Source organism: Micromys minutus (assembly GCF_963924665.1).
Source record: "Micromys minutus genome assembly, chromosome: 28".
Classification (NCBI taxonomy): Eukaryota; Metazoa; Chordata; class Mammalia; order Rodentia; family Muridae; genus Micromys; species Micromys minutus.
In genome coordinates, this window is record NC_137963.1 from 18,054,252 (window position 1) to 18,070,931 (window position 16,680).

General features: G+C 36.7%; 1 protein-coding gene across 4 annotated transcripts in view; it reads left to right on the top strand.

Moving 5' to 3' along the window:
• The window catches only part of ECPAS (Ecm29 proteasome adaptor and scaffold), a 108,416-nt gene that overhangs the window by 34,817 nt on the left and 56,919 nt on the right, over positions 1-16,680 (top strand). For all 4 annotated transcript variants that reach the window (XM_080940053.1, XM_080940052.1, XM_080940051.1 and 1 more), the window contains 6 exons: positions 1,497-1,615; positions 3,034-3,183; positions 5,753-5,921; positions 8,827-8,966; positions 12,981-13,062; positions 15,221-15,340. In XM_080940053.1, coding sequence (XP_080796179.1) covers positions 1,497-1,615; positions 3,034-3,183; positions 5,753-5,921; positions 8,827-8,966; positions 12,981-13,062; positions 15,221-15,340 — 780 coding nt within the window. The remainder of the gene's footprint in view (positions 1-1,496; positions 1,616-3,033; positions 3,184-5,752; positions 5,922-8,826; positions 8,967-12,980; positions 13,063-15,220; positions 15,341-16,680) is intronic.

Consider the following 16,680-nt stretch of genomic DNA (forward strand, 5'->3'; position numbering starts at 1 on the left):
AAGAAATGTTGGTGAAATGATTGACAAGTATTTAATATAAAAAAATGATTTTATTTATACGGAATCTAAACAAGTTAACCTCAAAGAAATCAAGAGTAGAATCACAGTTATCAGAAGTTGGGGGAAAATTAATCGTTAGGTTCTAAGTTTAGAGAACAGGAACTTCTGATGCGCTGTTGTTGCCCAGTTAGAATGACTGTAGGTAATCAACACTTTACACAAGCAGGGTTTTGAGGTGCCCAGTGTGGTGGTAGGACTGTAGTTCCTTTGACTTAGGTTGAGGCAGGAGTATTGCTGGAGCTCAGAAGTTCAAGAACAGCCTGCACAAATGGTGGGATGCTTGAACATGAACACAGGAACAACAGTAACCGACAGAAAGCTAGAAAAAGAGCTTTAATGAAATGAGATATTTAAGGGTATGTTTAACCTAATGGAGGCAGTATATAATGTGTACATAAATTTAAATGTCACATGGTACTCTATAATATGTGTACCTTTTAAAAAACAATTGTGGTACTGGGGATTAAGTCAAGGGTCTTTTGCATGCAGTGTAAACGTTCTATATCTCAGCTATATCTCAGCCCAATACAAATAACTTAGTTTTTATGTAAATAACAGTGATTTGATTCTTAGTGTATGAGACAAATCTGAAAAAAGAGAAGGGTTGTGGCACATAGTCATAATAAAGCAGTATTCTTCCTGATGTGTGTGCTCAAAAGATACTCTTTTTTTGTAGTGGAGTAAATCTGAGACTGGCAAGCATTCTCTTCATTCCTTTTCATGAAAACAAAATTTAAGAAATGTTGATGTTATATGATGACAGTGTTTTTTCCTGGCTCTTGTAATTTTTCACAACGGGGCAAAATTTCCCAAATAGTTCTGTCAGGAGTCACAAAACTTTTGGAGGCGGTTCTCTACATTGACTCTATTATAAGACACTGTCTTTCCGCAAACACAAACGGGTCAATAATCATGCCAAAGAGAAGGCCCTAGGATGCTTGTTCGTTTTTCTGAAGACTCCTTCAGATTAGCAGTTATCTTAATTGAAAATCTGGTAGAGCAGTGATAGCATCTGCAGGCTCAGCTCTCCTGGCTTCCCGGTCATCCATCGCTGAGCTGTCACCTCATAGAGTAACCAGAGTGCTGCAGTTTCTGGTTTTAGTAACCGACCTGTGTAATGGAAGCACGTGGTCTCGGCTTAATACAACAAACATTATCTGATGATAATGTTCCTTATATAGGTTTAGATAGGTAAATGGTCTTCTTAGCAATAGTAATTGCACATATGACTGCTTTTAGTTAAGTTACCTTTCTTATATAAAAAGCTGATTTTAAAACAAATGGTTTGAAGAAGTTGTGCTTAAGTTCTTCCCGAGATGGATAATTTGAATAAGATGTCATAAACAGATTGTTTTTGTGATGTTTTTGTTACAACTATAACTTCCTGTAATTGAGTTTTTCCCTCCATACTCACTTTCTTTCTCTTACTGCATTAGAATTTTACTATAATTTATGTTAAGATGGGCTATCCCCGCCTGCCAGTGGAAAAGCAATGTGAGCTGGCCCCTACGCTGCTTACTGCCATGGAAGGGAAACCTCAGCCACAGCAGGATAGGTATGGCTTCCTCGCTTACCTGTTTCCCATCTGTAAGAGCCTCTGAAACACACGTCACATTTGGTTTTACTTGGCAAATAGACTTGAAGTTATGTACCTGAAGGATAGTTGAATTTTCGGTGATATTTTGCTGTTTTATTAGTAGCATTATAAAGTTCTTTATTTGATCAGAAAAAATTTTAAACTGCTTCAATTTTTTTTGGTTGTCTTTTTTAAAGTGGTTGGTTTATGTGAGGTTAAAAATCTTTCTCGTTAATCTGTTTTTCTTTCATTTCATCTGGAGAGATGGCTCGGTAGTTAGGAGCACGGTCTGCTCTTTCAGGTGACCCAGGTTCAATTCCTGTCACCCACATAGTGCTTGCAACCATTTGTTAACTGCAGTCAAAGGGGATCCAGCACCCTTTCCTGGCTGTGGGCATTAGGCTGTCTGTGTAGTGTATATACTTACATGTAGGTGAGTGAAATGCTCATTTATGCATTAAATAACTAAAAACATTTTTTCATAAAATATGTCTTGATAGATAAAACATTTCTTAGCAATTTTTGGAAGCAGTAGAGTATCATTAATATAGGCACTGGAAAAAATGAAGGTCTATATGACAGTTATTTGTGTGGTTAGTGAAAACATCTTTATCTCTCAGACCTGTCAACTAGAAGGTTTCCAGTTCTGGTTTACTTGTCAATCAGTTGTTTGATAATGGCCTTGGGGATCAAATGCAGGGCCTCACAAGCCTTGAACAAAAGACTCCAGGTATTTACAACCAAATTAATAATTGAAGCCAGTTTTTATTGAAAGAACATGTTGAACTTTTATCTAAAATATAATATGATGTACCTTATGGTAAAATCAAGTTTACTTTATATACATTTTTTTCTAGATTTTTAAAGTAATGAACCATGTGGCTAAATGCCAATTATCATTTAATACTTTGAGATCTTTGTTCATTTGTTGTTGTTTTTTGTGTTTTTTTTTTTTTTTGTTTTGAGACAGAGTTTCTCTGTGGTTCTGTGTGCCATGGAACTTGCTCTGTTAGCCAGCCTTGTCTCAAATTCCTGAGTGCTGGGATTAAAGGCATGAACCACCACCAGGCCCAGGTTAATACTCGAGTCTCATGGTTTTTTGTACTTGTCTATTTTTGAGAGAGGGTTTCTCTTTGTAGCCCTGGCTATCCTGGAACCAACCCTGTAGACCAGACTGGCCTTGAACTCACAGAGGTCTACCTGCTTCTGCCTCCTGAGTGCTGGGGACTAGGAAATCAAGGCTGTCCCTAAATTAAGACTTTGTTCCTAATTGATATAAAAAACGAATAGCTCCTCATCTAACTGTCAGTTTGTATTGTGGTTTTTGTTGTACTTTTTATTTGCATATATAAAATTGATTTATAAAGTAGCTGCAATAAATATAATTTTTCTTTCAGCTTAATGCATCTTTTAATACCAACTCTTTTTCACATGAAATACCCGGTTGAATCATCAAAATCAGCTTCTCCTTTTAATCTTGCTGAGAAACCAAAGACTGTGCAGCTGCTCTTGGACTTTATGCTAGATGTCCTTCTAATGCCTTATGGGTGAGTAAAATGACAGACAGCCAAGCAGCGTTGCTTTGAGCGTTTACTCTATGGAAATTATGTGCTGCTTTCAGATTTAGCTAACTTGTGATGCATTTCTGAGGCTTGGCATCAGTCCTAAAGGCTAAAGTCCAGCTCTGCTGCATATTATCTGTATAGCTGTAGTAATGCTGTTGACTTTAGACTTCAGCAGTCCTCAGCTGAAGTAAATGCTGAGCCTCCTACTCCATGAACCTGTAGGAAATCATATCCAACTTTTCTTTTTTCATTTTTCTTGGTGGCCCGAAATCTCTTTTGCGCTGCTACCATTTTTTGTGGGTCTGTTTGGCTCTTACTACAATTTTGTTTTGTTTTCTGATTCACTTTCTTTAGTTAGTGTACAAAGTGTGATTTATGTGAACATGCATGCATATCATTAGACTTTGCTTCTCCTTCTCATGTCTTTACCAGTGCTGTAGACTTGCCTGACTTTGAGCACAGCTCTTTAAGCATATCTTGGAGCCATGGGTTCTCAGTGCCCATCATTACACATATTCAGTGGTTCATACTCCCCTCCAAGTACTTCCCACCTTATTCTTTAAAGTAATGCACTTAGTTCTCACGTTGGGATATTTCTCCAAAGAGAAAAGAACAAAGTCACCTTGGAAAATATCTCTTACTGGCTTGATGTCAACTTGGTGTCTATGACAGACGTTTTTTATCCTGTGTAGACATGTTTGCTTTGTTTTCTGTGTCCCTCATAACTCCCAAGAACCACCTGTGTAGTAGTTTGTGATTTTAATCACATTGTTGACATCTTCCTCTTTCTTAATACATTGCAGTGTTTTATCAGACTCTTGAATCTGGCCTAGTTTCCAGATTGTGGTCTGCCACTAGCCTACTGATTTGGTCTTGTTGCTAAAGATAGTTTTCTAAACTGCTACTGTTATTTCATTTTCCCTGCTCTTGAGTGTGTGTCCACAGAGGACCATGCACATGGAGCTGCTGTGTCTCATTTGTCCTCAGTGCAGAGACTAGAGGGTTCAGGCTGCATGTTTCTTTCTCTTCCAGTTTGCTCTCCTTCTGTTCCTTTAGTTTAATAGCTTGATTTTTTCAGGGCCTTCAGTGCAGGCAAGAAGCTGAGATAGTGAACTGGAACTGGGGTGAGGCTATGAACTCTGATATCTCACCCTCAGTGACTTACTTCCTCCAGCACAGTTCCAACTTATGGCTATGTGAATGTACTCTCCCCAGAAGCACCAGCGATTGGGAACTCATCCAAACCACCACAGCTTCTAAGCTTCTAATTCTTTAACTATAATGAGAATTTTAGTATCTGTAATGATCAGATTTATCAGTATAGACTTATATCAATGTAGTGTTAAAGGGATTTCAACTGTTTATATTAAATATAAATATGATTATGAGGAATAATAGTTTTATTGGATAAAAGTGAATTGATTAGGTCTTATTTCTACTCTAAAGCTAAACAGTATGTACGATAACAATAACAAGGAGATACATTTAAAGAGCTTTGCATATATAATGAGAAAATTCTTATTTTTTTTCAAAATTTTCTACTTTTAAAACTGTTGCTATTCTTTGTGTTTGTACAGAACATGAGTGGGGGTCAAAGTGGCTTTGTGGGGTTGGGTCTTTCACCTTTAATGGGTTTCAGGATTAAACTCGGGCTGTCAGGCTTATGTGGCAAATGCATTTAACCATTGAGCCATCTTGCCCTGACCTTTCCTCTTTGATGCCTTTTACTTTGGTTTTAACTTTTGAATGTTATGTGCTTGTGTGGGTGTCAGTTTGTGAGAGTCGTCAGTGAATTTTCTAATGTGAATTACAAAGTGAGGAAAATAGCTGTAAAAGCTTTGTTTGGAGCAGAAAACAATATTAACTCATAAGCCTTGTGGGCTCAACAGGCTTATGTCTGTCTGTGTTTGTCATTAAAAAATCTAGATGCAGTGAGTCTGTACTAACTTACTGACAGTAGTATATACTTGGAAATGGCAGAAACATTTTGTAGTTCATTTATAACTGCCTTGAGTGATAGATTCTTCTGATTAATTTGCTGAAGATGTAGATACCTTTGAGATTTTTTTATGTTGCTGGGTAGTGTTTTAACTGTAGCAGAGGCAGGTGGATCTCTGAGTTTGAGGCCAGCCTGGTCTACACAGTGAGTTCCAGGATGGCCAGGACTACACAGAGAAGCCCTGTCTCCAAAACCAAAATAATAAGAAAAGTGATTCTTTTGTGAAAATTTTAAAATTTTAGTTGTTCTAGCACAGTGGTGCTAGAAGTGACTCTTTAGTAGAGTTCCCCATGTCGTGGTGACCCCCAACCATGATAGGACTTTTGTTGCTCCTTCATAGCTGTAATCTTGCTGCTGTTATGAATTGTAATGTAAATATCTGTGTTTTCTAATGGTCTTAGGTGACCCTGTGAGAGGGTCATTTTACTCCCAAAGGGGGTGAAGAACCACATACTGTACAAGGACAGTGTGTGATTGAGTGTTTTATGTATATATGTGTATTTGCACAAATTCATATTTTTATAGAGAGTTAAAGTTTTATTTTCTTTTCAGATATGTGTTAAATGAATCCCAGAGTCGCCAAAATTCATCTTCATCACAGGGTTCTTCTTCAAACAGTGGGGGAGGTTCTGGAATCCCACAGCCTCCCCCGGGAATGAGCTTTTATGCAGCTAAACGAGTTATTGGTGATAACCCATGGACACCTGAACAGTTGGAGCAGGTATCACACAGTTTGCTCTTTGTAGGAGTTATTGCTCCTATGAAGTTCATGGACGCATGTGCAATGTAATTCCTGCATATTCAGGATCTCTAAGGAATATGTTGGAGCAAACTATGTAAAATGTTCTTTCCCCCTGTCATTATTTGTTAAAGCCCTAGGGATGGGGGGAGTGGGAAGTGATCTTATGTCTTTTCTAACATTGTTCACATCTTTCAAGTACTATGCACAACCCATTTTATATTGAGCAAATTTAGTTTTATGTCATTTAAATTTATAACTATAGGTCTTAATTATGTAGCTCCTTTGATGCAGTTAAAATACAGTTATTCAGTTTTTTAGGGCTGTACATTTTGTTTAAAGAGAGGAACCTCTATACTTCACAAGTGACAATGTGGGGGAAAAGCATGACTCCCTTTTATATTTCTTCTTGGGGTTTTAAAATTGGCATTAAGAATTTTATTCTGGATTTAAACAGGACACAGATGTTCTCTGAGCAGCTTTTAAAAATGACTGGTGCTCTACAGAGAAGGTGCCTCCCTGTGTCTGTCATCAGGCACCTCAGGGAAGAACAGAGATCAGTGTGTAATTATTTTGGAATTCAAGCAACATGGGTTAGTCTCCGATCCTTCCTTTACTTCTCCATAGCAGTCGCAATGATTGGTCCTTTGCTTTTTGGGAATGTAAGTGATCATTGACAAGTGTTTTCAGGAGAGGGAAAAAGAAACAAGTAGGCCATTCTTGACACTCAGAATTGGGAGTGTTATATTCAGTGAGCGCTATAATTGATTGATTTACTTCATGCGTATACACGTTTTACCCCTTAAGCCGTAGTGTGATGGAGATAATGGGCATCACCCATGGCAGCACTGTCCGGGGCACTGTGAGCACACTATCTCATTTAATCCTCACAGCAACTCACGAGGGGGCAAGATTAAGCTCCTTTTCTAAAAGGTGTGGATTCACCAGGGTCTCCTTTCTGTTACCAGACTCTGAACCTAGTCCTCAGTGAAGCTTAAAGCTGAGTATACTGGAGAGTTCTGGTTACTGCTATTGTTCATTTACAGTCTTGAGTTGGTCATTGTTTGCTGAATTTAAAGGTTTCTGTATGTTTTGTCTGTTTCATAATCTGGTGTTGAAATGAATAGTTTAGCTTTAAAGACAAAAACTTCTTAATCTTGAATACCTTTTTTTCCCAAATAAATCAACTTTCTCTCTCCCTCCTTCCTTCCCTCCTTCTTTCTCTCCCTCTCCCCCTTCTCCCTCTTGGATTTTTCAAGATAGGGTTTCCCTGTGTAACCCTGGCTATTCTGGACTCTGTAGGCCAGGTTGGCCTCAAACTCAGAGATCCACCTGCCTCTGCCTCCTTTGAGTGTTGGGCTTAAAGGTGTGTGCTCCCATGCTTGGCTAAATATTACCCATTCCTTTTTTAACTAGAAAATATTTTCATTTTTTCCTAATTATAAAGATTTAAGTAGTTAGGAATAGAATTAAGGGGTGTGGGGTATGTAGCTTGGTTGATAAGAGAGTTTATCTAGCATGCATAAAGTTGTGGTTGGGTCCTGGCACTCCATGACTAAGACACGGAGTTTGAAATCCAGCACTCGGGAGGTGAAGGCAAGGATGTTCAGGGTGTTCAAAGTCATTCTTGGCTACATAGTTTGTTTGAGACCCTGATTCAAAAAAAAAAAAAACAACAAAACCTCACAAAAGAATGCTCAGTGATAGAGTGCCCAGCAGGGAAACAAAGTAATAATCCGCCTCTAGTTCTGCCTCTTGTCTGTCTGTCTGTCTCTGTCTCTTTCTCTCTCTATGTGGACAGTTTTATACAATAATTTTTACATGTTACATAATAGTTTAGTCTTTTTACTACATAGTGTTTGAGGATTAAGGAAAATTCTGTTCTTTTGCTGTTTGTGTAAAATTTAATTACATATGGTGTTTTAGCTTGTTTTTTATTGATGAGACTCTCATCATGTTTAGTTTTTAGCACATCTTCATTACGTATTGTGTATTTGACTTTTATAACCATTCCCTTTGCAGTTTATGTTAGCGGAACTGTCTCTTGTTAGAATTGTTATGCTCAGTAGGCCTGCATATCAGCTACACTTTTTAATTGGCATTCTTTTTCATTTAGTTTAAAACATTTTTATTCAGTAATTGTATATTTTATCATTCCTAATTCATACATCTGAAATATGATGTAACTGGTTTTTAAAGTTAGGATAAAGTTTTACTTTTCAGTTGTATTTGTCTCAGAATGATTGGTAGTGAAGTTCATAGCTCTTTCACACTTCAGGTAGTTCTTAGAATCTATTGTGCGTTATTGAGCGTGTTAGATTAAACACTACTCTTGGATTGAGTTGCACTTGGATTAACTAGAGTGGGTTTGAAATCGTATTCTTTATTTTTAGTCTTAAAACAGAGGACAAGAATGTATGTGGTAACAGTAAAACTGTGAAATGTGAGTTGTTCAAATTTTTTTTTCTTACAAGCATCTATCAAACACTTTGTAATGTATCACCTTTCACTGGGAGGATGCAGAGATGTTAAGTCCTCATCAGTCTAGGAAGGCTGCGTGACCTGTGGGGAGACTCTTGTTTCATTGTCAGAGACTTGTCTTTGAAGCCCACCTTCATCATTTGTTGTGTAGTTCAGTCTCTTAAGGCTTGCCTCAGTTTCTTCATCTAAAAATGTCTGTGATGATATGTCATAGATTGTGAGGGTTAAATGAAATTGTGGATAGTTAGGACATTTAGTGTAGTGTCTGGCACTATAAACCTACGTAGGAGCTCTACTGTCACATTAGTCCATGGCTTATGGCCATGTTGGTATGTTACACAATAGTTTTAGTGAGTGCTCTTTGTTTCTCTGACCCCTCTTCCTCCTTCCCTTCCCTTATCTACAGTGCAAATTGGGTATAGTGAAATTTATAGAGGCTGAACAGGTGCCTGAACTTGAAGCTGTTCTCCACCTGGTGATTGCTTCTAGTGACACACGCCATAGTGTGGCAACAGCAGCAGACCTGGAGTTGAAAAGCAAGCAGAGGTAATTACTTCCTTGTTTCAAAATCAAAAGGCCAGAGTTCTTAAACCTTTGCAGGGGTTAATGAAATGATGTCTTCAGCTTAGGAAACTAGGGCACATTATTAGTTGGTAAATTAAGAAAGTTTACCAAAGAGCAAAATTTCATGTCAAAGAAAAAAAAAACCTATTTGAAAATGTATTTCAAAGCTGAAATAGGTTAGGAATGCCATCATAAGAAATAAAATTTACCGCTAGGCAAATAAACTAAAAGTTAATGTTGAAAAACATAGACCCAAGAAATAATTAACTTTTGATTTTTCTTCTGTCTCAAATCAGTTAAGATCACTTTTAATAATAAATGCATATGTATTATGGTTGTTATAGTAAAACTAGGTTTATGGAAAGAATTGCTGAGTAAAACATCTACATTGAAAAGAGATACAAATAGTAGGTAGAGAAATGCTCTGTATGAAATAAAAAATTAATGGAAAATGAAAAGTTTGTATTGATGCTTAAATATAGCTATCTAGCTGTTGGTAAATCCATTTAAGCTTCTGCAGAAGCACTGTATCATATGTCATATTTAACAGTGAGTCATGTAAAAATACATACACACAGACACACAAACATAACATATATACGTACACAGTAAATCTGGGAATTTATCTCTAACATTATTCAAAAGAAAAAATATATTTAGAAATGTTACAACTTTAGTCATTATATCATGTCCTATAGTTACTGAAAAATAAAAACACATCAAATTTCCACAATAGGGATAAATTAGTAGATAGACTTTTGTGTACCTTTCAAAATTATAAAAATGTTGTAGCAACATATAAATTGCTCTTTAAGTATTAGTAAATAGATCAGAATACAAAAATGTTAGTCTAATTCTAAATTTAAACATGCATAGATTGAAGAGTAACATAAAAATGAATCTATTTGGTTAAAAAGTACAAGCCGGACAGTAGTGGCTCATGCCTTTATTCCTAAGCTGAATGTCACATGTCACATAATTCAGCACTTGGGAGATAGGAGCAGGAAGATCATAGTTCAAAGTTAGCTTTTGCTACATAGTAAAATCCTGTGTGTGTGTGTGTGTGTGTGTGTGTGTGTGTGTTTAAAATTTAAATCATGCAGTTTTAGTAACTGGTTTACTTTGAGATGGTTTTGATGTGTAGCTTAGGCTGTATCTTGCCTGCTGAGGATTACAGGTGTGTGGTTCCATGTCCAGAAGGTTGAATGCGTGTAGTTTGTTAAAATAACATTTTACAAGACAGAGAAATAGTGAAAATGCCATGAAACCTTATGCATGTCATATGTATTTTACTTTGCTTCCTCTAAGAAGACAGTGCAAGGAGGTATAATAAGGAAATTAACGAATCTTTGTCTGCTCTAGTGCAATGGTTTGGGAAGGTAACGCAGTGGCTGGGAGTGGCTTCCACTAATGAGCACATGGGGTGCCATATAGCAGGGCTTCTTAAGCTTTTTTAACTGATCCTTTTGTTCGTGATCCTTTTTGTTTGAGAATTTTTTTAATGTGACTACATTGTATGAAATAGATTTGGAAAGGAAACCGTTGCTTCATTTAAAATAATTTTTGCTATACATATTTTTCCATTTATTTATGAGGAAATCAAGTTTTTATTATAAGATAGATAGGTTTGTTTGATTTTACACATAGAATTAAATCTTGATTGAATATTTGATACTTTAAGACAGAACATCTTTAATGTACTTTAGGGTTGGTTGCTATTTTGGTTTTATGGCTACTGCAAAGAACTCTTTACCTACTCAGTACAAAATTGCAGAAGGAAGTTTAAGGCATCTCGAAATGATTGGAAATTCATTCTAAACCTTTGCAATGACTTTTTTAAAAACTCAAATCAGTATCTCAACAAGTTTTAATCAAATATTCTAACATGATACACTTCAAAGAAGACTCATTTGATATTTACATACTGAGGAATGATGGTAGGAAAGTATAGAAGTTTTTTTCTGTTTAACCCAATTTCTATAGGAGATGGAGTGTACAGTAGGAGCAGTGAAATGTATAATATATGCTGATCTTTAGCAGGCTTCAGTCATACTTGTGCAGCGTGAACCAATCCAGGTTCAGTGCAGCGTGTCCACGTTAAGCGTTCAGACTGAAGGCTGCAGGGAGGCTGCGCGACACCACAAGTCAGCACTGCCAGACACTGGTTCAGTAGAGACTTTACTACTCAGAATGGTCATGACCCCATACTTAGTAATATGATGCCAGCATGGGAGTCTTATCCACAGTCTAAGGAGAGGCAGATCTTAATTTTGTTCATACCTTTTATTGATTGAATTTGAGAGCCAGGCTTAACTTTTTTAAACAGTTAAGTGAATTGAAGTACATTTTTTCCCCCTAACATTCTTTCAAGTCTCAATTTTTTTCTTATTGCATATAACTTAACAGTATTTCTGGTATTCATTTAAGGGAATGAATTTTGGAATGTTAAGAAAGTTCTTCCTTCAAAAATTTTAAATTTGAACTCGTCTTGTTTTGGCCTCATTCTTTTGGAAGTCTAAATGTATAAAAAAATAATAGTTTTGCTTTTAGGATAAAAAAATGTATATACTAAAATAACATTAAGATTTTAAAATTCTATGGGATGAATACATAGGTAACCATTTTTGTCAGTAAACAAAAGAAAAACAAGCCTTAAAGTTATCTGTCCAGGCGTTGTTACTGTTGTTCTTTTTCTACCTCGTAGCTGTACTACCCAGCTGTTAGCATTGGGAAGAGATACCCTCACAGTCTGTCCTTCAAAGGCATAGTTCCAGGTGGTGCTAGCACAGGCCTTCAGTCCCAGTACTCACGAGGCAGAGGCAGGCAGATCTTTGGAAGTTCAAGACTATCCTGGTCTAGAACGTGAGTCCAGGATAGCCAGAGCCACACAGAGAGACCCTGTTTGAGAAAACAAACAAGTAAAAAATTAACAGGAAAAAACAGTGTCAGAAAAGTAAACCTTAGAAAAGAATAGTAAAGCAAAATAAGAGGAATGGGCTGGAGAGGTGGCTCAGTGGTTAAGAGCATTGACTGCTCTTCCAGAGGTTCAATTCCAAGCACCCACATGGTGGCTCACAACCATCTGTAATGGGTTCTGATGCCCTGTACTGGTGTTTCTGAAAACAGCTACAGTGTACTCATGTAAATAAAATAAATAAATCTTAAAAAAATAAGAGGAACAGTGGAATTTTTTCTCAGTGGATGATGAAAGAGATGGATCAGAACAGCAGTTGAGCAGCATAACACTGATTACACAAATACAGCATAAGTTGAAAGCAGAACAAATGTTAAGGTCAGAGAGAAGATGGCATGGGAGAACTGAACAGTCAAATGAAAGATATTATCATTAGGCTATACAGTGAGTGAACAATGCCCACTGTGGTGGTGATGGTGCCTCACCTTTTCTTTATAGATTCCAGATAGGGATGCATCTTTGACAAATGGCATTGTGACTTCTCAGATTTAGATATTGAAGCTATTAGGCTAGATAAGGGATTACAGGATGTCAGGAATCAAATAACAAAATTGGAGAAATACAGTAGCTTCCAAGTTTCCTAGGGTGTGAGTTTTTGAAGCATAAAACCATTTTGTTGTTTATCATTTTAAAATTTTGAATGGTTAAGAAGAAGCATCAACCACTGACCTAAGGGCTTTTGTAACAAGCACCGTATATGTCTGCTCTGCCGAGTTACACCATGGTGTTGGCCCTGACCCAGCTGTGTGGGAACTGTGTCCAATTTTTCCCCCACACTTGTGGTGCCAAGTTTTGCTGTAGTAATCTGTTGAGTCAATAAGGGAGAACTGGATGAGTGTTCTGTAGTTTTTACAGCTAAGTTTGACAGTAGTCACCTTCATTTCTTCTCCACAGTATCAGTTGTCAATTAAATTTGTATGTTTCTGACATTTTTCTTTGATGACAAATATTAGGGTTATTTTTTTAATCATTGAAATGGGAACAACAATAATTTTAACCACCTCTATTGAAATCTTCCATAGCTTAATTGACTGGAATAATCCTGCCATCATTAATAAGATGTACAAGGTATACCTTGGGGATATACCACTGAAAACAAAAGAGGTGAGTTTCTTTGATTTAGTCTCATATCAGCATAAAAAACATTGTGTTGACATGAACTGTTTTTCCCCTAGTTCATAAGCTGATTCTATGGTTTTTGAATTACTGTTTTTAAGCCATGTTTGTATGAATTAAATTCTTGAAAGATGGGTTTAATAAATCTGGGTGCTTTTAATGTAGTGCATAAATAATGATAATACATTATCTAGATGAGGGATCCACAAACTTTTTACAATTATTTTGGGCATTTGAGATATTAAAGTCTATGAGGATATAACTACTCAATTTCTATAACATGAAAGAGCAATAGTCAGTATATAACTGAATGGACATGGTTATATTTCAGTAAAAATGTGGATACTGCTACTTGAATGTCATACATTTTCACGGGCTACAAAATATTCTCTTATTTTTTCCCATTTAAATATATAAAAGCTATTTTTTAAAGTCTCAGTTCTTGTTGAAATAAATAATGGGTCATGTGTAATCTGTGAGCTATAGTTTACTACTTTCTGGTTTAGAATCTAGAACAAAAGGTTGTTTGTGCAGTCTCAAAGTAAGACCATTGCTTAATAAGGTATTCTCACTGTACCAGTCCAAATGTACAGTGCCATCTGTGTATTTGCTTTCTTTTAAGATCATAAGTAGAAGCTAATAGGTCTAGTTAGATTAAATTAGTTTAGCAGAAAGAACAGCGAATGAGACCCCTGGATTGTAGCATTGAGTGTCTGTACGCAAACAAATGTGTTAGGAAGAGAGATTTGGCTAATTATTCGACTCCTCTCTGCCTCATATTCTTTGTGTAGGAAATGAAGGAATTGGATAGAGTACAGTCTGTTGACCTCTTTGGAGTCACAGAGAAATTTTTAGAGGAAGTGTAAAGGCAAGAGATTATTTGTCAGTAAGTTGATATTTGCATTGATGTTATAGAAGTAATGGTGGGTATATATCGTGTGGGCTTATACCACAGATCAAAGGAAAGCTGTGCCAAATACTTGTGGAGAAAGAAGTGGAGAAAGCAGAGGGAGAGAGAGGGAGAGGGGACACTGTTAAAGGGAGGAGGAGGGAGAGTGAGATTCAGAAAGGGAGAGCGGAGAGTGGAGGTAGAGTAACTTTTATCTCAAGAATATCTTCATGAAGCATTACACTTTACTTGAAGAATAAGTACATAAGCTATGTATATTGTGCCAGTATTTTGACAAACCTTTTCTCTCAAAAGAAAAAAGAAACATATTAGTGAAAACTGAAGTGACTTTCCCCCCTTTATTTTGGAATGGTAACAGTTGAACTTACAAGGAAATAATAGAATTGTAGGAAATATAAACTCGTTGACTCAGTAAGACAGTATTTTCCATGTACTCTAACATTACAAATCGTACAGCCTAAGAACCCCAACCACTAAGACAGACAGTGGAATTTTATTTAACAGCATCTGTAGGAGCTTTCCAATTTTGCTTAAACTCCAAATTACAATTAGGCTTTAAGAAACCATTATTTATTAAGCTTTGTTTTAGAATCAAAGATCTACAATTACTTTAAAAACGGACAAAAATTATCCCTATTTTCTCATGTGTCTGTGCAAGCTGGGATTTCTCCCATCAAGCAAAACAGCTGCCACAGCAGTTTGAATACAGAGAACAGAAAACCCAACTCTTTTCCAGATGCTTCCAAAACATATAGAATGATTCTGCTCATCACTGCATTTTTAAAAGTTTGTCTTTTAAAAGAAAAATATTACTTATTAAAATGCATTAATTTATTGATGTTTCATATTTCTCAGTTTTAATATTTAATGTAACAGTTGCTAGTAGGTGATGCTGATAAGTAAGAGCTTTTGGAATCTTCAGTAATTAAAACAATTAAAAATATTTTATTTTATGTGTATGAGTATTTTTACCTGTATGTATTGTATGTACCACGTTGGTGTCTGCTTCCCACAGAGACTGAAAGGAGGCAGTGAATTTCCTCAAACTGAAGTTATGGCTGTTTGTAAGCCACCATTTGGGCCCTGGGAATCAAGCCTAGTTCCTCTGCAAGAGTAACAAATGCTTTTAAACTACTAGGCCGTCTCTCCAGGACCTAGGACTCTTTAGCACCTTTAAAGAGTAAAAAGCCAAAAATAACTTCAAAAGGCTGTTATAACCAAACATGTTTTTCTCAGGGAGCAGTTCTAAAGCCAGAGCTGAAAAGAGACCCAGTCAGTACGAGAGTGAAGTTAAAGATTGTTCCTCATCTCCTGCGTTCTAGACAAGCTGCTGAAACATTCCCAGCTAACATTCAGGTAATCTCTATTTACTTATCCCCTCCGTAAAGGAATTAGTGGATGTCCAGAAAGGCTGATGGATATAGCATGACTAACAATTATATTTCTGTCTTAATTGTGACTGTATAATTTATTTATAAAAGTGTACTTTGAATATGATGTAACTTTTTCCAGACTAGTTTTCTGTGATTGCCCAGCACCATAAGAAACCAAGCTTATGCCTTTAATCTCAGCACCTGGGAGGCAGGTCTCTGTGAGTTCGAGGACAGCCAGGGCTACATAGTGAGACCCTGTATGAAACAAACAGTAAATATCTTCAAGAAAGTCATAGAAGAAAACCTCCCTACCCTTAAGAACGAGATGACCATGAACAGAAAAGAAGCCTACAGAACTTCAAATAGATTGGACCAGAAAAGAAATTCTTCCTGACACATAATAGTCAAAACACCAAATGTTCAAAATGAAGAAAGAATATTAAAAGCAGTAAGGGAAAAAGGACATGTAACATATAAAGGCAGACCAGTCAGAATTATACCCGACTTCTCAACTTGACTATGAAAGCTAGAAGAGCCTGGACAGACATCATACATACTCTAAGAACACAAATGCCAGCCCAGGTTACTATCTCCAAGCAAAACTCTCAATTACTATAGATGGAGAGACGAAGATAATCCAGGACAAAACCAAATTTACATAATATCTGACAAATCCAGCTCTACAAAGGATAATAGATGGAAGATCCAACATAGGGAGGGAAATTACACCCTAGGGAAAGCAAGAAAATAACTATGCAAGAAAACCAAAAAAAGAAAGACACACAGACATAATTATGCCTCTAACAACAAAAATAACAGGAAAGACGAATCATTATTCCTTACTATCTGTTAACATCAATGGAGACTCAGTTCCCCAATAAAGAGACATAGACTATCAGACTGGATATGTAAATAGGATCCAGCATTTTGCTGCATACAGGAAACTCATCTCAGAGACAAAGACAGACACTACCTCAGAGTAAAAGGCTAAAAAATAAACTTCTAAGCATATGTTCCCAAGAAACAAGCTGGAGTAGCCATTCTAATAGTGAACAAAATAGATTTTCAACCAAAAGTTATCAAACAAGATAAGGAAGGACACTTACTCATCACGGGAAAAAATCTATCAAGATGAATTCTCAATCCTGAACATCTCTGCTCCCAATACAAGAGCACCCACATTCATAAAAGAAGCCCTACTAAAGCTCAAAGCATATATTGCACCGCACACAATAATAGTGGGAGACTTCAACACCCCGCTCTCATCAATGGGCAGATCGTGGAAGCAGAAACAGAACAGAGACACAGTGAAACTAGCAGAGG